The 22,222-nt window shown below is 39.9% G+C and overlaps 1 protein-coding gene across 7 annotated transcripts in view; it reads left to right on the forward strand.

Annotated features, from left to right (window-relative positions):
- The window catches only part of ATG7 (autophagy related 7), a 252,756-nt gene that overhangs the window by 111,720 nt on the left and 118,814 nt on the right, over positions 1–22,222 (forward strand). For all 7 annotated transcript variants that reach the window (XR_004971512.1, XR_004971513.1, XR_004971514.1 and 4 more), the window contains one exon: positions 20,676–20,798. Coding sequence is in view for 4 of the 7 variants with exons in the window: in XM_036332191.1 (XP_036188084.1) it covers positions 20,676–20,798 (123 nt within the window). In the remaining 3 variants the exon portion in view is untranslated. The remainder of the gene's footprint in view (positions 1–20,675; positions 20,799–22,222) is intronic.

Below are 22,222 nucleotides of genomic sequence, written 5' to 3' on the forward strand. Positions count from 1 at the left end.
AGTCACGTTTTCACGTCATCAGGAAAATTGTGTGGGCTAGAGCAACTTCTTGGTGCCCTCCAGTACAGATGCAGGGCGGGAGGTAACAGTGTCAAGGTTTTCCCCCAAGAAATTGTTTATGACAAACATAGCTCACTTTCCCATTTTGATTCATTTTCAGCTTATTTTGTAAAATATTTCAAGGATAGAGACATGCGGCTGCTAAGAATCCAAGTCAGTGCTGTTTTGAAAATTAAAATGCTTCTGTTTTGCATTTACTTGAGGAAGTAGGATAGTTGCTTAGCATCTATCTATTCCTTTGAATACAGAAATTGTTTAAAAGGCATTATTTTGAGTTAAGTCCAGAGTCCAGATCATTTTGGGGAAGTAACTGGGTAAAAAAATTGGGTATCATTCCATTCCAGAGGCCAAGAAACAGAATGATAGTGTCTTGGGCAGGCTCCCAGGCCCAGCAAAACCCACACCCCAAGGCTGTCTCCATAGCTTCCTGTGGTGTTCTCACTAAAGAGCAATAGTCTTTCTCTCGGAGGGTCCAGGATGGCAAGTTTGAACATCACCAGCATAATACTGCTGCTTTGAGGTTATGCCTCAGCCTGCTTCATTTGGGAAATTTGATGCACCACAATTGTTGCAAACTGACCTGAGCCAGTTTCATTGCTTTCAGTAGTGCCAATCTTTTTGGTAGAAATTGGTAGCTTCCAATGGTTACAGGCTGTCATGCTGCCACATTGTCTAACAATAAAGTGAAGTCTCAGACCAAATTTTGCCACACAGGGTGAACATTTATTAGCAAGGAGGCAAGTTAGTCATTCAACTTTTTCTTCTCTACCCTGAGGAAAGCTCCAACCATCTCGTTATTTCCATGTGTATCTCACATCAAAGGTTCAGTAGAGACAGATGCAGGCATATTCTTGTTACATGATATATTATCTAAACCTTTTAGTTGGATCAGGTGGTGGAATCATTTGTTAAGTCTTCAGACCCAGGACCTCAAATACCAAGTTAGGAGGTAAAGGGCGAGTGTGTGGTACACATCATATGTGTGCACAATATGTATGCTGAAGTATTTTAAAATAAATTATAGACACTATAACAATAGGTATCCCCTTGTTTGACTTTGGAATATTGTATCTTCCATAATGTTGCCAGCCATTGATGAATGACCTGAAATGTCATTGACCACTGGTCTGTCATGGTAAATTAGCCAGAGTCATAGAACACTATAGTATTTTTTCACCTAGGGGCAGGTGTTGGCGAGATAAGGCTACATATTAAGGATATAACACATAAGAGAATGCTGGGAAATAAGTACTTTAGTGGTAAGCCACATGATTCAAACCAGCTCTCTTACTGATGTCAACTAAACAAACTAAATAAATTATTCTTCAGCAATCTTCTTTTTTTAACATTTTATTTTATTGTTTAAAGTATTACAGATAGTAGTATATATGTCTCCTCCCCCCCCCCCCCGCCCCCAATCCCATTGACCTTCCCCTGGCCTCCCCTACCCCCTGGCACATGCCCTCACCCCACTCCCCCAGTGTCTTGTGTCCATTGGTTATGCTTATATGCATGCATACAAGTCCTTCGGTTGATCTTCAACAATCTTCTTAAACATAAAAGAACTAATAAATTGTGAGGAATTATTGAGTTGAAATTTGGGAAAGAATGTGAACACAGAGGAGTGAGCCTAGCACTGGGGCCACTTCTGTCTTATGGACATTTCTGATCAAGACAAGGCAGTTGAGCGCCTGAGCTTACCTTTAGTGTCCTTTCAAAGTTAAAAATTATAGTGTGGGTGTTATCAAGCCTGGGAAACCATTTCTCACTTTGAATTGGGATCCCCTGAACAGATATACCTAGGAGTAGGGGTAACTCGAAGTAAACCAATTCTCACATTGGCTGCAGCTCAGTTTCTCATTATCTGAGTGGCCCAGAAACATTAAGGCTTACTTGGATTAAGATGATTCCCATTTAGCTACTGTCCATAGGTGCCAGATAAAAGCGATGAAATCTTCTTAGAGGGAGATATCATGATTCTAGTCTTCAGATCACTTCTACAAATAACTTTTCAATTACAGTACCATAAAAAAAATAAAAAGCAAAGAAAGCAGTGAATATATGGGTAACTCTGAGTGAAAATTGCATAAGACAGTACAATGTTGGATTTTTTTAAATAAAAAAAGACTTAAAATATGGGACAAAAATAACAATAGTTGGGAGGAGGTAAATGGAATTACATTGTCTTGGAAGAGGGTAACGGTGTCAATTAATGTTTGACGGTGATAAGTCAAGGATCTATGTTGTAATAGACTAAACACTAAACAAATAGAAAAATTTATAACTTATAAAAATCTAATAATGGGAAAATCTAATGAGAAAACAACTTGAAGAAGAAAAGGAACATAGACTACATAAAACAGATATGGCACACAAAGCGTGGTGATAGACATAAACCAACATGCATCAGTAATTACATTAAACATAAATTGACTAAAGATTGTAGTTGAAAAACAAAGATGCTCGGACTAGATTTTTAAAATTGTATGCATTGTGCAAACAGTATACTTTAAGTATATGGATACAGAATGATTGAAAATAAAAAGATGTGGAGCTTCTGGGTTATGAAACACAGGGAGATTCAGGGGAGTGGCACCCCTGCAGAGGCATGGAATTTCAGTGCCCTTTCCCATACCTTGCCTTATGCATCTCTTCCATCTGGCTGTTCCTGAGCTATGTCCTATTACAATAAACTGGTGATTTGGATTAGCATATTGGAATCTGGTAATGATTTTTAGGTGTTCTTCCAAAGACTTGGAATTGATTCAGGCAGAGCACAGTATACTAAAAATTGAGCAACAAACAAATTCAGCAGCTATCCACTGTATCAAAATGTCTGTGAAACATGTGAATTAGTGAAAAGTTTTATGATTCAGCTTTCAAGTATCATCTCACTATGTCCCAGGGTGCAGGAGGGATGGTATTCAAACTAGCCAATTTTGTAGTTCCTTTTTGACTGTCAACATTATGCTGTAGTTTTAAGAAAATACCCTGGCAAAAATCTGTAATATTTCAGTGAAACATCCACAAGAATTGAAAACTTACAGTGTATCATTTGATTCACTTTTTTTCTGCAATGAATAATTTTACAGAAATTGCTTCAAAGTTCAGGGAGATACTCCAAGACTGGGACAAAAACAACCCAATATTATTAAGAATTACAGATGATCAACTGATGTTTTTGGAACAAGCATTTCTAAAAAAAGGGGGGGCAGTTAAAAATACATATTCTTGGGTGAGGACTATATTAAAAGAAGAATGGGAAGTGATTATCACAAGCAAATATCTCAGAGAGGCAAGCAGGGCATTGTGACTGGGAAGTGCTTTGTAGGAAGTGGCTCTGATGTGCTGATGTTCTTGACTAGGTGGGAGTTATACAGAGGTTGGTTCATGCTACAATATCTTAAGCTATATATTAAATTTACTTATTTCACAACACAAAAGGTTAAAGTGGCATAGGCATTATGCATGCAGGTTTTTGCAGGCACGCTCATTGTTTACACTGTTCTTTTTGCAGACAGGAAGGGTCTCAACCTGGCGCACAGTTTTTCAGAGCATGCTCATCCTAGCCTGAAGGTTTCCAACACAAGAATTTCCAAAGCGTAGAGGTGGCTTACTGGTAGATTACACAACTCAACAATCTTAGGCCAAAAGAGACTGAATCCAAAGAAACTTACCTACACCACACCTAAATTAAGCCAGTGTATATGTTTTTTTTTTTAAATTGAGACTCTACTATTTGTTTCCTCTATGTGGAGCACCTGAATACATAAGATGCTAAGCTGATAAATAAATGATTGAAGAGGGCTAGGTTGAAGACAGTAGAAAATGAATGGGAGCTGTGGCCAGCCAGAGTTCAAATTCTCTCTCAAGGGCACCTGCAGCCCAACTCTGGCTGACTGTTGACTTTTTTGCAGAAATTTGAGAATAACATTGCCAGATCTTCTGATTTTTATTTTTAAGCGTAGGTGGAAATCTGAATTTTAATGTGAAAGTACCTGATTTGTAAGTGTTGATCCAAGCATATTTTCCCCCAAAATACTACATGAATCAAATCAAACCTGTGTCTAAGCTATTTCCAGGAAAGGGTTGTTAGTTTATGGCAGTGACCTCAAGAGCTATGCAGATGTAAGTAGAGAATATGTATAAAATAATATAATCAAGTTCCTAATTTTTCTCAATGGAGCTTGCCTGCCAAATATGTGCTTATATAATTCTCAGTTCCAAAATTAAAAGAAACTCACTGAACCAAAATTCACTCATTCCAAAAGTCACTCTGGGTAATGCTTTTCTTGAGACCTGGCTCTCTTGCAGGGGAATTGAAAGATTTTTACCATTAAGAATTTATTAAAGGGATTGACTAAAACTGCTAAATAAACAGTAATATTACCCAAAGTAATTTTTTAGGCGGAAAAGCTAAAATTGAGTTTTTAAAATTAATTTAAAGGGAACACACAGGCGTCTGCATAGGTTGAGTCTTAAGAGAAAGTGCTCCTGTTTAGATGTCACAGGCATTTAAAAGTGCAGCCCTAGGATCCTCAGCATCAGTGTCATCTGGGAACTTGCTGGAAATACAAATTCTTAGACTCCACCCTACATCCAGTAATCAGAAATCGTGGTGGGGGGGGGGGGGGGGCAAGCTCTCTGATTTTTAACTAGTCCTCCATGGGTTTCTGATGAGAACCACTGCTCTGTAGTTTTTGTGCTTTGTGACTTATTTTGAGGAATCACTTTAGAAAGTTGTACTTTGTTATATTAAAGTTTCAAGTGTATAATTTTAAATTTTTGAAACCCTCCAAATGATCCTTCAGAGTATAGCTTCAGTTTGTTATAGTCAGTAAAAAATATTTGTTTTTTTAAATGACTGAGAAAGAAATGTTAGTATTGCTCAGGTCTATTTCCTTGCTGATTTTCTGTCTAGTTGAAAAGGTAGTCTTGAATTCTGCAACTATTATTGTTGTATTATATTTTTGTCTTCAATTCTGTCATTTTGCTCCATGTATTTTTGGGCTGTGTTTGTAAGTACATGTATATGCCTATAATATTATCATAATTTTTATAGATTGACCTTTCATCATTATATAATGTCCTTTGTCTCTACTAACAATTTTGAAGTCTATTTTGTCTGATATTAGTATAGCCTCTCCAACTAACTCCTTCTAGTCACTGTTTGCATGGAATCTCTCCTTTTTAAAAAATAGCTTTCATTGAAATATCATTGACAGAAAAATTATATGTATCTAAGGTGTACTTGATGATTTGATATACGTATATACTTTAAAATGATTTCTGCAATCAAGCTAATTAACAAATCCATCACCTCTACACAGTTACTTACCACTTTGTGTGTATGTGAAGAAATTTAAGATCTATCCTATTAGTGCATTTTTAGTATACAATATTATATTATTAGCTATCATTGCCGTACCATACAATAGATGTCCAGAATTTATCTTCCATAATTCAAACTGCATGGATTTTTCTTCTGCTCTTTTACTTTTAACCTATTTGTATCTTAGAATAAAAATGAATCTCTTATAGACAGCATGTAGTTGAATCATGTTTTTTTAATGCATTTTGCCATGACTGCCTGTTAATTCATTTACATTTAATATAATTGCTGATAAGATAGGATTTACATCTGTCATGTTGCTATTTGTTTTCTATGTGTTTTCTTTTTTTTTCTTTTTGTATTGCTTTTTTACCATATTCTTTTGTGTTAAATAGATATTTCCTAATGTACAATTTTTAATACCTGTGTACTTTCTTTTATGGTATTTTTTTTATTATTTTCTCAGTGGCTGCCCCAGGGATTACAATTAAAATCTTAACTTATATAACAATGTAGTTTGGATTAACATTAACTTAATTTCAGTAATATACAAAAACTTTACTCCTATCCCTCTTTTTTCCTCCCCTTCCTTTGTACATTCTGTCATATAAATTATATCTTTATAATTATATGGCAAGCAATACAAATTTATAATAATTATTGCTTTATGCATTTGTTCTTCAAATACCATAGGAGAAAAAAATAATTGCAAACAAAAACATATTTATTCTGTCTTTTACATTATCTGTGTAGTTGCCTTTACTTGTTCTCTTTATTTCTTCATGTGAATTTGTTATTACCTAGTGTCCTTTCATTACTTTCATTGCTAATAATTACCACTTTGTTGAAAACTAGACATTTTAAATATTATAACGTGGCAACTCTGGAAATCATATCCTCCCCTCTCCTCTGCTCATGGTTTACTGTCACTCTTTGCTGTTGTTGTTTTTGTTATTTAGAGACCTATCTGAATTCATTCCATTTGTTTTGTATTCTCTAAACTGTGCAGCCATGAAGTTTCTGCTCGGTTGCTTAGTGGTCATATAATAATTGGACAGAGATTTTCTTAAATGCTTGGAAGTAATAAGTCTTCCCAGTCTTTTCTGAGAGGCCTTATGTGCATGTTGGAGCTTGCTTTCAGTGCTCAGTGAGGCAGTTAAGAATTTTCCCTTACCTTTCATGTACTCCCTTTAGTGTTGGTTACAGGGCAGGCTTGCTAGTTATGAATTCTCTCAGTTTTGTGTTTATCTGGGAACGTGTTTCTCCTTCATTTTTGAAGGTTAGTTTTGCTGGACATGGAATTCTAGTTGACTATCTTTTTCTTTCAGTGCTTTGAATATTTAATCCTACTACTCTTGGCCCATATGGTTTATGATGAGAGATTGGTTGTTAATTGTTAACAGTTCCCTTTGCATAATAGGTCATTTTTCCCTTGCACTTATAAAATTATTCCTTTGTCTTTTGACAGTTTGATTATGGACGTGTCTGGGGATGGATATCTTTGATTTTATTCTACTTGGAATTGAGCTTGTTGGATATATAGATTAATGTTTTTCATCAAATTTGGGAAGTTTCCTGCCATTATTTCCTCATATATGCTCTCTAGTCTTTTTTCTTTTCTCTCTCTCCTTTCTTCTGGAACTTCCATCATGCATATGCTGCTATGCCTGATGGTATCTCAGGCGTATATGAGGCATTGCTCATTGTTCTTTTTTTTCTTTTCTTTTCTTTCAGTTTCTCAGACAAGATAATCTCAGTTGACCTCTTTTAAAGCATACTGATATTTTCTTCAACCTTCCCAAATCTGCTATAGAGTCTTTTTAGTGAATTTTTCAGTTGTACTTTTCAACTCCAGAATTTCTCTTTGATTCTTTAACATTTCTATCTCTTTATTGATATTCTTTATTTTGCCATACTTATACTTTCTTTTAGTTACTTATACATGCTTTCTTTCAGTTCTTTGAACATACTCAAAATAGCTGTTTTAAAGTCATCGTCTAGTAAGTTCCTCAGGGACAGCATCTATTAACTATTTTTGTTTTCTGTGTATGGGACATACTTTCCTGTTTATTTGCATATCTTAGTCATTTTTTGTTGTTGAGAACTCGATATTTTAAATATTATAATGTGGCATCTCTGGAAATCATATTCTCCCTTCCCCCATGGTTTACTGTCACTCTTTGCTGTTGTTGTTTTGTTATTTAGAGACCTATCTGAATTCATTCTATTTATTTTGAATTCTTTGTCCTGTGCAGCCATGACATTTCTGTTTCATTAGCTTAGTGGTCATATAATAATTGGACAGAGATTTTCTTAAATTCTTAGAAGTAGTAAGTCTTCCCGGTCTTTTTTGAGAGGCCTTATGTGCATGTTGGAGCTTGCTTTCAATGCTCAGTGAGGCAGTTAAGAATTCTGTGTTACCTTTCATTTCCTGTTTGCACAAGGTTAGCTAGAGTTGAGAGCTCAGGACCTTCTCAGATCTTTCCTGAGTATGTGCACAACTTAAGGCATGCATCTAGCTCTATGCATATGCATGGTTTTCTAGATTCCTAAAAATATGGTATTCCCTAGGTTTTTCTTTAAAACTTTTTTGTTAGCTTATTATTACTTCCAACTGTTACCACCACCTCAGGAGATCATGGTGTTAAACATTTGCCCCTGATACTTTTCAACAGTGGAGCCAGGAAAAAGGCTTTCACACTGAGTTCTAAGTTAGGTCAAATAACGACAACATGCAAGTGGGTCTTCCTTCCAAACAGGTGACAATTTTCTGAAAATGGGGTTGGATTATTCAAACCTCCAATCTATTCCCTCCAGTGGGCTGCCAGACTGGCTTTAACTGCGATTGTGTGTTAATTGGTTTTCAAAGCCATAGTTGATCTGGAAGACACATGTGTCTTCTTGTCTTGTATTTTCTATACTTATCAAGCCCTATATAGTGATTTAAAAAATTATATTTAAAACTAGTAAGTGCAAAGAAAAGGTAATAAATGCGTTGTGTTTCTATTACCCTTTGTAAATTATTCTTGTCTGTGATTGAAATCATGAAATCTTTTTCGTATCTCAATAAGTGGGGAGATAGGCATGGAGTTGCATCCCCATTTTAGAGGTTAGCAAGCAGGCTCAAAAAGATAGTGTTTTGCTGTTTCTCCTAGTGTTGCCAAATTACTGCAGTTGCATGTTTACACCCGCCCCCCCCCCCCAAATTCTCATTTTCTTTTCTTCTTCCCAGTTGGCTTCAATAGAATTCTGATTTTGGTATGTGAAGATACTAAGATGTAATATTAGTTGGTTCTTTTTAGTACAGTTATCTTGCATCCTAATAAGTTCCATTAAAATACTAAAATATTCCATTGTCAGTTATCTCAATTTTAAAGCTATTTGATGTTTTACTTTGATATCATTCACATCTTCTAAATTACCATTGGGCCCATTTTGCATTTGGATGCCTAAGAAAAATGTGCACTATACAGTGACTTTAGGGAAAGAACAAGAGAATTATCTGTTTTATATTTTTGACATGTCAGTAATTATCCCGATTAATGCTATAGTTTTTGATACACTATTATTTATCTTGAACTGATTACATATCTTGAACTCAGATTTGTCCTTTAAAAAAAAAGTTTGGCCTTGTAAATCCTGTGTGTATCCAAAAGTGCAAGTTAACAGCAACAGATAGAGTTAGGATGATAGCTTCGTGTTTCCATACGAAGCTATTTTCTCATCCCATTATCTGCTTTATTTCAATGACATATATAGAAAGAGAAACAAAGTTATTGAACATCTGGTTGATATTTAAAAATGCCATCAACTCCTGATTACCAGGGATATTGAATCAGAGCATTTCCTTCAATTCCTTTGTCAACTCAATGTTCCTTGGAGAGTGGGGGAAGAAAGCATCATAAATAGTGGAATTAATCAGGGAAACTTCTTACAGTAATTGATAACTTGAGCTGAGCTTTGATGGAAATAAAAGATCTCATTTAATGCAATAAGGTCATTTGAAGTAGGGCAACACCAAGAGGGAACGAGAAAGGAATTGCAACTTTCCCAAGGTGATGGTGCTATGGAGGAGCTGGAAGCAGTGAAGGTGGTACAGTCATGTTGGAAAGGCCTCCAAAACTGGGGCTTTTTCTTCTTTGATTATCTTTTATTATGATAGATAACTCAGGACAGCAAGAGACAGAGCTGATCAAGGGTTTCCTGGTTTTATTAGCAGCGCTTCCCATTCATTATCTGAAGTGGGCTTCTCTGCCCTGAAATCGCTTACTTAGCAACAGTTCTGGAATACAGAAGGTTTTGCCCTCAACTTGGAGCAAAGCCTCTGCAAACCACTGGGTGACTGTCCCTAAGTGAAGAGTGTTTTGACCTTCCTTTGTGGATTGCTGTAGGGTGGGAATTACGGATCCTGGTGGCTTCCGTGCTCTCTTATTGCCCTATCTGAGACATAGGGAAGGTATTATGCTAAGTGCAGTAAGAGAAAGAGAAATACCATATGATTTCACTCATATAAATGAACAAACAAAACAGAAGCAGACTCATGGATATAGCGAACAGACTGATAGTTGCCTGCGGGGAGGGGGATTGGGGAACTGGGTAAAAAGGTGAAGAGGTTGAGAAGTACAGATTGGTAGTTACAAAATAGTCATGGGGATTTAAAGTAAAGCATAGGAAATAATAAGATTGTAGTAGTTATGTATGGTGCCAGGTGGGTACTGGAAATATTGGGGGGGGGAACACTTTGTAAAGTATATTATTATCAATAAAATCTCATCTCCAAAAGAGTTAAATTAGATATAACTTGTCACCAAGGAACTTAAGGGCCTCTATGAGAGACAGCATATAAATAAGCAATTACAAAACAATATGAAAACTCTAGTCTGTTTGGCCCAGTGGTTAGAGCATTGACCCAGGGACTGAAAATTAAAGGACTCGATTCCAGTCAAGGGCATGTACCTTGGTTGCAGGCTCGATCCCCTGTCCTGTTTGGGGCACATGTGGGAAGCAACCAATTGATATGTCTCTCTCACTTTGATGTTTCTCTCTTTCTGACTCTCCCCCTCCCTTCCATTCTCTCTAAAAATCAATGGAAAAAATAACCTCGGGTGAGGATTACAAACAAAAGCAACACCAGACAACATGACAAATCCTTGGTCTATTAGATTCTGTGGGAGCAGAGGGTCAGAATTTCGGGGAAAAAGCTAGGTAAAAGGTGACATTTAATGGAAGTGCTATTTAGTATTATTGGAAATAAAAATAAAATATTCTATTGATAATTTCACTATAAAAAAGAACAGTTACATACCAACAAACTGGACAACCTAGAAGAAATGGATAAATTTCTAGAAACATACAATCTTCCAAGACTGAGTCATAAAGAAACACAAAATCTGAACAGACCAATTAACTAGTAATGAAATTGAATCAGTAATCGGAAAACTCCTAACAAACCAAAGTCCATGACCAGTTTCACAGGTGAATTCTACCAAACTTTTAAAGAACAACTAATACTTATTCTTCTCAAATTATTCCCCCCCAAAATTGAAGAGGACGTAATACTTCCAAACTCACTCTACAAAGCCAGCATTACCCTTAAGTCAAAACCAAACCAAAGACATTATGAAAAGATGCTCAAAATCACTAATCAGTAGAGAAATGCAAATCAAAACCACAATGAGTTATCACCTCACACCTGTTATTTAAAAAGTCAACAAATAAGCCCTGGCAGGTGGCTCAGTTGGTTGAAGCATGTCCTGTACATCCAAAGGTTGTGGGTTTGATTCCCAGTCAGGGCACATACCCAGGTTACAGGTTGAATCCCAGGTTGGGGATCCTGTAGGAGGCAGTTGATTGATGTTTCTCTCTTACATTGGTGTTTCTCTCTCTCTCTTCCTCCTTCCCTTCCTCCTTCCCTTCTTTCGTCCCTCCCTCCCTCCCTCCTCTCCACCCCCCACCCCGGTCTCTTTCTCTCATCCCTCCCTCTCTTCCTATCTCTAAGGTCAAATTTTTAAAAAGTCAACAAGTAAGTGTTGGCAAGTATGTGGAGAAATGGGAACCCTTGTGCTCTGCTGGTGGGAGTATAAAATGGTGTGGCCACTTTGGAAAACAGTATGGAGGTTTCTCAAAAAAATTACAAAGTAGAACTACCATAGGACACAGTAATTCCTTTTCTGGAGATTTATCCAAAGAGAACAAAAATATTAACTCAAAAATGTATATGCACCTCTGTTTATAGCAGCAATATTTGCATTAACCAAGATAGAGAGGCAACTAGGTATTCATAGATAGATGAATGGATAAAGAAGATGTAGAGGCAACTATGTGGTGAATTACATGGTGACAGATGGTTAGTAGACAGTATAGTGATCACATTGTAAGGTGTATAAATGTCAAATCACTGTGTTCTACACCTAAAATTAATATAATATTGTATGTCAACTATACTTTTATTTTTTTCTTAAGTCACCAAAAATCTTAGCAAGGGAAGTAATATTCCTAAAATAGTGTTTTAAGAAAGGATACTACCACCTTTGCTCATATATATTACAAATAAAGATAACCTAGCTTTATAAAAACAGTTAAGTAAGGAAAATTATGCCCATCAGGAAAGGATCTATATCTTTATACTAATGGGTCATTATTATTTCTCTACTTAGCAAACTCTCCCAGAATCCTTGGAATATTTATACCCTACCAGAATATAATATGTACACTTCTCAGGACCTCATCCTGTCTAATAAAAGAGAAACATGGTAATTGACGTACGACCGCTACCCTTCCCATTGGCTAATCAGCGAGATATGCAAATTAACTGCCAGCCAATATGGCGGCCGGCAGCCAGGCAGCTTGAAACTAACATGAGGCTTGCTTGCTTCAGTGACGGAGGACTCCAACGTTTCCCGCCTGCCACTGCAGGCCTTTGAGCTGGCAGTTTGAAACATTGTAACAAATATAGAAGCTAAACAAAACCCCAGAAACCAGCTTTCAGCTAGCCGGGATCTCAGACCTGGAGTTGATACAGAGTTTCGATTGTAGAACCTAAACAAACCAAATACCTGCTTTCAGCAGCAGAGGCCTAAGAGCTGGAGCCTCAGAGCTAAAGCTGGCTCAGAATAAAAAAAAGAAAAAAAGGAGCAGTTGGGAGCTTCAGTCCCAGCCTGAAAACAGCCCTCAGCCCCTCACCCAGACTGGCCAGGCACCCCAGTGGGGACCCCCACCCTGATCCGGGACACCCTTCAGGACAAACCAGCCAGCCCCCACCCATGCACCAGGCCTCTATTCTATATAGTAAAAGGGTAATATGCCTCCCTGCACCGGGATCAGCGGAGCCGCGAGGTCTCCTGGCACCGGGATCAGTATGACAGGGGGCATCGCCCAAACCCCCTGATCGCCCTGTGGCTCTGTGTGTGACAGGGGGCGGGGCCACAACCTCCCTATCGGCTTTGCTCTGTTCCTGACAGGGGAAGGCGCCCCAACCCCCTGATCAGCCCTGCTCTGTGCCTGATAGGGGGGAGCTCCCCAACCTCCTGATCGCCCTGCAGCTCTGTGTGTGACAGGGTGCGGCGCCCCAACCCACCCACCCCACGGGCCCTGCTCTGTGTGTGACGGGGGGGAGCCATAACCTCCCCATCGGCCCTGCCCTGAGTGTGACAGTGGCGGCGCCCTAACCCTCTGATCGGCCCTGCTCTGTGGGTGATAGAGGGTGGCGCCCTAACCCCCTGATCCGCCCTGCTCTGTGCATGACAGGGGGGAGCTCCCCAACCCCCTGATGGGCCCTGCTCTGTGCGTAACAGGGGTGAGCTCCCCAACCTCCTGATCGCCCTGCGGCTCTGTGTGTGACAGGGTGCGGCGCCCCAACCCCCCCACCCCACGGGCCCTGCTTTGTGTGTGACGGGGGGGGAGCCATAACCTCCCCATCTCCCTGCCCTGAGTGTGAGAGTGGCGATGCCCCAACCCCCTGATCGGCTCTGCTCTGTGGGTGATAGAGGCTGGCGCCCCAACCCCCCCACCCCACGGGCCCTGCTCTATGTGTGACGGGGTAGAGCCATACCTCCCCATCGGCCCTGCCCTGAGTGTGACAGTGGCAGTGCCCCAACCCTCTGATCGGCCCTGCTCTGTGGGTGATAGAGGGCAGCGCCCTAACCCCCTGATCCGCCCTGCTCTGTGCGTGACAGGGGGGAGCTCCCCAATCCCCTGATCGTCCCTGCTCTGTGCGTGACGGGGGAGCTCCCCAACCCCCTGATTGACCCTGCTCTGTGTGTGACAGGGGGGAGCTCCCCAACCCCCTGATTGACCCTGCTCTGTGCGTGACAGGGGGCAGCGCCCCAACCCCCTGATTGGCCCTGCTCTGTGAGTGACAGGGGGTGGTGCCGCAACCTCCCCATCGACCCTGCCTTGAGTGTGACAGGGGGCGGTGCCCCAACCCCCCAATCGGCCCTACCCTGAGCGTGACTGAGGGTGGCATCGCAACCTCCCGATCCGCCCTGCTCTGTGCATGACAGGGGGCAGCGCCCCAGTTCCCCAATCGGCCCTGCTCTGAGCCCGACCAGGGGCTGCACCTAGGGATTAGGCCTGCCCTCTGCCACCCGGGAGCAGGCCTAAGCCAGCAGGTCGTTATCTCCCGAGGGGTCCCAGACTGCAAGAGGGCACAGGCCAGGCTGAGGGACACCCCCCCTTCCCCCCCCCGAGTGCACAAATTTTTGTGCACCGGGCCTCTAGTATTATATAATTCAGTTAAGAGGTGTGATACATTTTATGTAGATTGCAGGTTGTTGCAGTGCTCAAATTCATTGTGATAGTATCTTGGTTTTTGTTTTGGATAATGTAAAACACATGTTTTCCCCTTTAAGCTGGTTAAGCTGTTTGGCGGGGTGGGAGGGGGAATCCTGGTACCTTTTATAAGCTGCTTATACTTGTAACAGGTTAACTTCCCAGCACATAAAGGGAATACTGGAAAACGCTTGCATGATTAAATATGCCCCTAGAGGATTATGTTTTTCCACATATTTTTCAAGCCAGAGCTATTAATAATGTTTCAGCATTAAACTTTCTGTACATCCCGATTATGCTCATTCTGTCCTTGCTGTTAGTTTTTCCACTGTTCAGATTTGTAGCACTACAAAATTCCCTGTGGAAGCATAGGCTTAAAAACTGAAAGTTTAATCAATCTAACAAATTCTCATCTCTGGAATTATTTCAAAAAAAAATTTTTTTTCAAATTTTTGGTCCATTTTTCAAACTAATTTCTTCTTTTTCCTTACTGGAAGCCTGGCACCAAGTAGCTGTTTCATGAGCTTAGTAGTTCACTTAGAATTAATGACCACTAAACACAGCATTTATCATTTCAAACAAGATCATTTAATTTCCATGCACATTTTTCCTGAGATAACGATCTGGTTTGTAAGAAATCTTATTACTGAGAGATTCAGTTATTAAGTGCCTTTTTATCCAAGCAATAGGTTGTTAAATTAGTTTATTGTGGTTAATCAGCCAAAGACTATTTTGTATATACCCTGAGACATGACGGCCACCCCCTATTCCTCCATCCTTCAGGATCCAAGTCTATCTGTTCCCTCCTTCCGGAAGGTCTTTTCTTACCAACCTTGGGTTCCTTCTTGGTATTTACTAGCCTCTCAATTTCTTTCTTTTTTTAATTTTTTTTATTTATTGCTTAACGTATTCTCTCAATTTCTTTGACCTCTTTTTCACCCTTATCCTTTGAGCCCCCAAGTTTAGATGGGTCTTTAACTACCTTTCTTTGAAAACTTATATTTTCTGTCCTGAGCAGGGGCCTCAGATTGCTCAGAACTCTTTCTGTGATCCTGATCAGCTTCCTTTCTCACATTCCCCACTCAGCTGTCCCAGGTCATTACCACTCTCCTCAAGCTCCATGGCCCACTCCATCCCTCTCTGTGGTAGCAGATGACTTTGTTTTGTTGCCTGCTGTTTAGATCCTAGAGCTCCTAAGTTATCACTACAGCTGCTGTGCTTCCTATGGCTGAGAGAGGACTGCCCCTCCTTTCTAGCCCCAACTTCATCCGGATTTTAGAATTCTTCCTTCTCTCCTGAGACGTTTCTCCACCACTTCAGGGGTTGGGGGCAGGGGAATACTAAACTAAGATTTTAATCTTATTTAAATAAGTAATACATGCACTTGGTTTTAGAAACTCAGGTTGTATAAAAGAATATACAGAAGCAACTACTTGATGCTAGAGGCAACTACTTGATGCTAGCTGTGTGTGTGTGTATTCTTCCAGAGATGATATATGCATAAACAAGCATATGCAAATGTAAATTTCCCTCTCCTCCTCTCTCCTCCACTTTTATTTTAAAAACATTAATGCTAGATACATGGTATAGGCATTTTTAATATATTCTATATCTTGGAAATCAGTTTATGTCAGTACTATGGAACTGCCTAATTCTTTCTTGGGGGGAAGGGGACAATGATTTTTTTTTTTCCAATTACAGCTTACATTCAATATATAGAACTGCCTCATTCTTTTTTTTTATATATATATTTTATTGATTTTTTACAGAGAGGAAGGGAGAGAGATAGAGAGCTAGAAACATCGATGAGAGAGAAACATCGATCAGCTGCCTCCTGCACATCTCCTACTGGGGATGTGCCCGCAACCCAGGTACATGCCCTTGACCGGAATCGAACCTGGGACCTTTCAGTCCGCAGGCCGACGCTCTATCCACTGAGCCAAACCGGTTTTGGCAGAACTGCCTCATTCTTTTGATGGATCCAGATTATGTCCTTGATTGTAAATACACCATGATTTAGTTAAGCAGTCCCTATAGAAGGGTAATTGTTTCTAATCTTTTGTTGCTTCAAATTGTGTTGTGGTGAGCATCCTTACACATCAGTCTTTGTGCATGCAAGCAGGGCACAAGCAAAAATAGTGTGGGCATATTGCTTAAGAGTCAGCATTCCTATCATCAGATTTTCTTTAAATGTTCACTTTGTGAAGTGAAAGATAATTGAATACTAAAAAATATTGTAAAAAAGGAAAACCACAATTCTCAACCCCTCAAAAAAACATTTAAAAAAATATTTGAACAATCTGAACTGGAATTGCTAGATTGAAGGGTTTACCATTTTCATTTCTGAATGGAGAAGCTATCATTTTTTTTGTATGTATGTTACTGTTTCTGTAACCTTTCTATTTATGTGTAATTGATTTATTGCATTTATCTTCAATGTCTGCTATCTCTTCAGTTCATCTCTTTATTCTGAATTCTGAGAAAATTTCTGAGGCATTCTGTTCACTGTTTGCTTTCTGCAATTCACAGTTTCTGTGATTATTGAATTTTTAAGCATATTATAATCATCTTTTTTAATGCTTTGAAATACTCATATGTTCTTATATTGTTCTGTCAAGACTATTGGCCTTTTATCTTTTGACCTTTTTTATTGAAGGATAATATACATTAAAAAAAGTACACCTTTGTTATCAGCACCCAGATTTAAAAAACAAAAAAGCAGATACTAACCACACTCCAGACCTTCCCTTGTGCTCCTTTTCAATTGCAATCGTCCGTGGTTAACCACTCCTGATTTCTAACACCATAGATTACATCTTGCTTGTTTTTTTTAAGGGTTTATAAATGCAGTCATACAGTACATACTGCTTCTCCCTTTTGTTTAACATTATGTTTGTAAGAACTATCCATATTGTTGCATGTAATTGTATTTGTTTTCATTGCTATAGAGTATTCAACTACATGAATAAACCACAGTTTGCTCACTCATTCTACTATTGGTGGACACTGTGTAGTTTGTAGTTGGGGGCTATCCTATATAATAAAAGCCTAATATGCTAAGTGTCCAACCGTTTGACCGTTCGACCAGTAGCTATGACATGCACTGACCACCCGGGGGCAGACACTCCAACTGGTAGATTAGCTTGCTACTGGGATCCAGCCGATTGGGACTGGGTGAGACGGGCTGGACATGAGCTGGAGCCCTCCCATGGTCTTTCCCCTGCCCCAATCATGCACCGGTGGGGTCCCTCAGCCAGGCCTGCACATTCTCGCAATCCAGGACCCCTCAGGGGATGTCAGAGAGCCAGTTTCATTCCGACCCCCGCAGGCCAGGCCAAGGGACCCCACAGGTGCATGAATCAGTCATCAATAGTGCCTCTATGGACACTTTTATTGGGTCTTCTGATGCACATATGTACATATTTTTTGTTGGGTATATATATCCAGGAGTAGAATTTTTTTTTATTAAATCTTTATTCAGATTATTACAGTTGTTCCTCTTTTTTCCCCCCATAGCTCCCCTCCACCCGGTTCCCACCCCACCCTCTGCCCTTACCCGCCCCCACTGTCCTCATCCATAGGTGTACGATTTTTGTCCAGTCTCTTCCCGCACACCCCAAACCCCTTCCCCCTCGAGAATTGTCAGTCCACTCCCTTTCTATGCCCCTGATTCTATTATATTCACCAGTTTATTCTGTTCATCAGATTTTTTATTCACTTGATTTTCAGATTCACTTGTTGATAGATATGTATTTGTTGTTCATAATTTTTATCTTTACCTTTTCTTTTTCTTCCTCATCTTAAAGAATACCTTTCAGCATTTCATATAATACTGGTTTGGTGGTGATGAACTCCTTTAGCTTTTTCTTATCTGTGAAGCTCTTTATCTGACCTTCAATTCCGAATGATAGTTTTGCTGGGTAAAAATCTTGGTTGTAGGTTCTTGCTAATAATCACTTTGAATATTTCTTGCCACTCCCTTCTGGCCTGCATAGTTTCTGTTGAGAAATCAGCTGACAATCCTATGGGTACTCCCTTGTAGGTAACTAACTGTTTTTCTCTTGCTGCTTTTAAGATTCTCTCTTTGTCTTTTGCTCTTGGCATTTTAATTATGATGTGTCTTGATGTGGTCCTCTTTGGATTCCTTTTGTTTGGGGTTCTCTGAGCTTCCTGGACTTGTAAGTCTACTTCTTTCAACACGTAGGGGAAGTTTCCTGTCATTATTTCTTCATATAGGTTTTCAAGATCTTGCTCTCTCTCTTCTTCTGGCACCCCCATAATTCTGATGTTGGTACGCTTGAAGTTGTCCCAGAGGCTCCTTACACTATCTTCATATTTTTGGATTCTTTTTTCTTTTTGCTTTTCCGGTTGGGTGTGTTTTGCTTCTTCATATTTCAAATCTTTGACTTGATTCTTGCAATCCTCTAGTCTACTTTTGGGTCTCTGTATATTATTCCTTATTTCAGTCAGTGTATGCTTAATTTTTAGTTGGTCCTTTTTCTTAACCTCGAGGGTCTTACTAGATTTATCGAGGGTCTCGCTAAATTTATCGGTGGTTTCTAGAAAATTCTTGAAAAACCTTATAACCGTGGTTTTGAACTCTATATCCAGTAGTTTGCTTTCCTCCATTTCTGTCATTTGTGACCTGTTTCTTTGTCTCCACATTTTTTGGCTGCTTCCCTGTGTTGATAGAGTGGCTTTCTGTGCTAAGTGTCCTATAGGGCCCAGTGGTTCAGCCTCCCCAATTACCTGGGGTGGACACTCTTAGTGCACCCCTTTGTGGGCTGTGTGCACAGTCTTATTGTAGTGAAGCCTTGATTGTTGTTGGTATCACTGGGAGGAATTGACCTCTAGGCCAATTGCCTGTGAGAATCAGCTGTGTCTGCAGTGGGAGAACTTCTGTGCTGGAGACACCCTTACAGGGCAAGAGTTGCTTCAGTGGGGCTTTGGTGCTCACTGAGTCTGCCCCCTGAGTGTGTCCCTTATGGATCTGAGGAGTTGTAATCTGGATGGTCCCACTCTAACAACTGGGTACACTGGCTCTTGGATCTCTAAGGAGGTGCTAGTTTAGCCTCTGCCTGAGGCTACCCAGCAGGAGGTATGGAGAAATCTGCAGATTCCTCTTCTTTGTTTGGGGTTTGGAGGTGCCCAGATGAGGCCCAGCTGTGAAGCAATGCAAGCTGCTGTGGGGCCTTGGGCCTTTTGGGTGTTCTGGGTCCCTCTGACTCAGCTGCAATTTGTTAGGTAATTTTAGATTGCAAAGGGCCAGGGCATTCATATGCAAAAGCCTCTGTGCACAGCTTTGGTGGGGCGGGGTCTCAGGGAATCAACAGGGTGGAGCAAACAGCTATGGCTGATCCTCAGCCCTGCCCTAAGAGGCCCTGGGGTCTCAGTGTCCAGTGGTAATTGCTGCAAGCACCTCTGAGAGAAAGCCGCCCTCGAGTTCCGCCCGCTGCCACAGTCCAGTTTCTCCCTGTATGAGTATGGGTCCCCAGAGACTCGCCCAGAACTGGAGTTCAGAGCAGTTGGGAGCTTGTGACTCCCTCCCGATTGAAAAAGACAACTGTGTCCTCAGTTGCCGGCCCTTTCCATGTGTGCCTCTGTACCCCTGCACTTTACTTCCACACCTCCTCTGAGTCTCAGTGTGCTTTCCTCTTTCCTTCTAGTTGTAGAATTTCCACTCAGCCAGCCTTCCTGTGGTTCTGGATGATGTCCGTGTTGTCTTTTAGTTGTAGTTTTGAAGTGGTTGTGGGAGGCAGCAATTTTAGGTGTTTACCTATGCCGCCATCTTGGTTTCGTTCTAGAATTTTTTATCATGGCCCATGCAAGTGTTAAACCTCTAAAATGGTTGCCTCGTTTTGTACTCCCAGGAGAATGCTGGTTGTTCCAAATCTTTGCCAGTATTTGGTATTTTCTGTCTTTTCCATTTTAGCTATGCTGTTAGGTATAAAACAATATTACATTGATGATAATAATAATAATAAAACAATATTACATTGTAGTTTTAGTTTTCATTTCCCTGATCTCTTGTAATACTGAGCAACTTTTCATAAGTTTATTGACCATTTAGGTCTCCTCTTTTTTGACATGCCTGGTGAAATTTAGTTTTACATTTTAAAATAATTTTTTAAATATGTTTGGCTAGCCAGTAGGTCTCATTTCCCATCCTTCTGTCCCTTCCCTTCTCTTTATTCTTGTAAAAAATTTTCTTGGCTCTTCTCTTGCCTGTTATTTTTTCCCCTAAAAAATAGACCTTAAAATTAGTAACCCCAACTTTTCTAGAATTTTTAGTGAATTTTCATGTAACCTATTTTGAGAAAAATTCTCATCTAAATTGAAAAACGTGATAAATATTAACTCCTCCCCCCAGTTTTTTGCCCAACAGATTGGTTATCTCCATACTTAAGACTAGTTTTTGTTTCATTTTTGACAAGTGCTTATTAGAAGTGAAAAATCTTTTAATATGCATTTTAAGACTTACAGTCCCCTTTTTAAAAATGTAAATGTTTTTCAGGTTCTTGATCAATATGAAGGAGAAGGATTTCAATTCCTGGCGAAGGTGTTTAATTCTTCACATTCCTTCTTAGAAGACTTGACTGGTCTTACATTACTGCATCAAGAGACCCAAGCTGCTGAGGTAAGAATAAAACAAGCTTTATGTGCTCTGAACTGATGTATTTGAATCTTATTTGGTATTTAGATTTACAGAAAAGAAAGAAAGCAGTTAATTATGATTTTTCCCCCTTAGAACAAACCCTTTACAGTTGCTGGATGCTGATGTGTGCAGATTGTTGTGTAGTAGGTGTCAAATTCAAAAATTGCTGATAAGGGAAGTACAGGTTATTGATTCCTAAGCACCGGTTTCTTGCTGAAAATCAGTTCTCATGTCCATACATCAAAATGCAAGTCAGGGAAGACATTGGACTCTAGCACTGTTCTGCAAAGAGAACATGCCTGGCTTTTATTTCACAATTGATCAGTCTTCGTAGGCCATTGAACCCTACCATGAAATGGCTTTCTTGGTTACAACCTTAGAGAGTTATGTTTAGCTTGTCAGTTTGAATATTTTGCAGATCTTAATTTCCTGTGTCACTATAATCATGTGGGGTTTTTTTAAGACTGGGATTCAACATATAGTTATCTTGTTTTTTTCCAAGTGCTCACTGTTCTCAGAAAAGGTCACACGGTATATAGTGTGGAGCCATTCGTGTCACTTGGCAAAACGGGCACCTTCTCAAAATGGTTGAATGATATTAAATCAACGTCTTTCTATTCTGTTACCTGGGTGAAAAAGCTCTAAGGAAAAATGTGACCTGCCATAGCATTTCCACAAGCAACATAAGGAAAACCTTGAGTGCCTGTATCCTGAAAAGTTGCCATTAGTCCTATAGTTTGATTCAGTGATTACCGCCCCACCGCCACCCCTGGGGTTGTGTAGTCTCACCATTGGGGGAGGCCTCACCGTCAGTGAGTAGATGATCAAGCCCAATATTGGGCCAGCTGGTGATAAAAAGGCTACTGTTTGGAAGATTGGAGCTAGCACTGGTATAGGGAAACCATGTGAAAATACCAGTCAAATCCTTTGAAGCTTCTAACAGATTGGGATGAGAATTTTAAGCACACCAGAGACGAAAGAATACATCTCTAGCGCTAGACTTAGAACTGAAACTGGTTCTTCTTTAACTTGCTTTGGCTCTGTTGTCCTGGGCTTTCAACAGATACAGTATTCCACCGATGACCAGTAGTTAGACCCACATAGGGTCTCTTAGTTTCAGAAGATAAATGGCATCTCGCCAGGACTTTAAGAGACTTTCAGATTTTCCCCAGAATTTTGACTGGGTTCCCAGAGAGAGTTCAGAACTTTATGTTGATCATAGCCACCATATTGTCTTTTGAGCAGCAGGGTACTGCCTGATAATAAGAGGAAAATAACTTACAGGTCTTTTCAACCATACAATCATTTGACTAGTTGGTTGGGGGAATTTTTCCAGCCAGCTAGAAATAATTCACATACTTTTCTTTAGTTGGCTAGAAGAATTGAAACTTGAAATTGACCCCATA

This window comes from Myotis myotis, unplaced genomic scaffold (assembly GCF_014108235.1).
Source record: "Myotis myotis isolate mMyoMyo1 unplaced genomic scaffold, mMyoMyo1.p scaffold_m19_p_13, whole genome shotgun sequence".
Lineage (NCBI taxonomy): Eukaryota > Metazoa > Chordata > Mammalia > Chiroptera > Vespertilionidae > Myotis > Myotis myotis.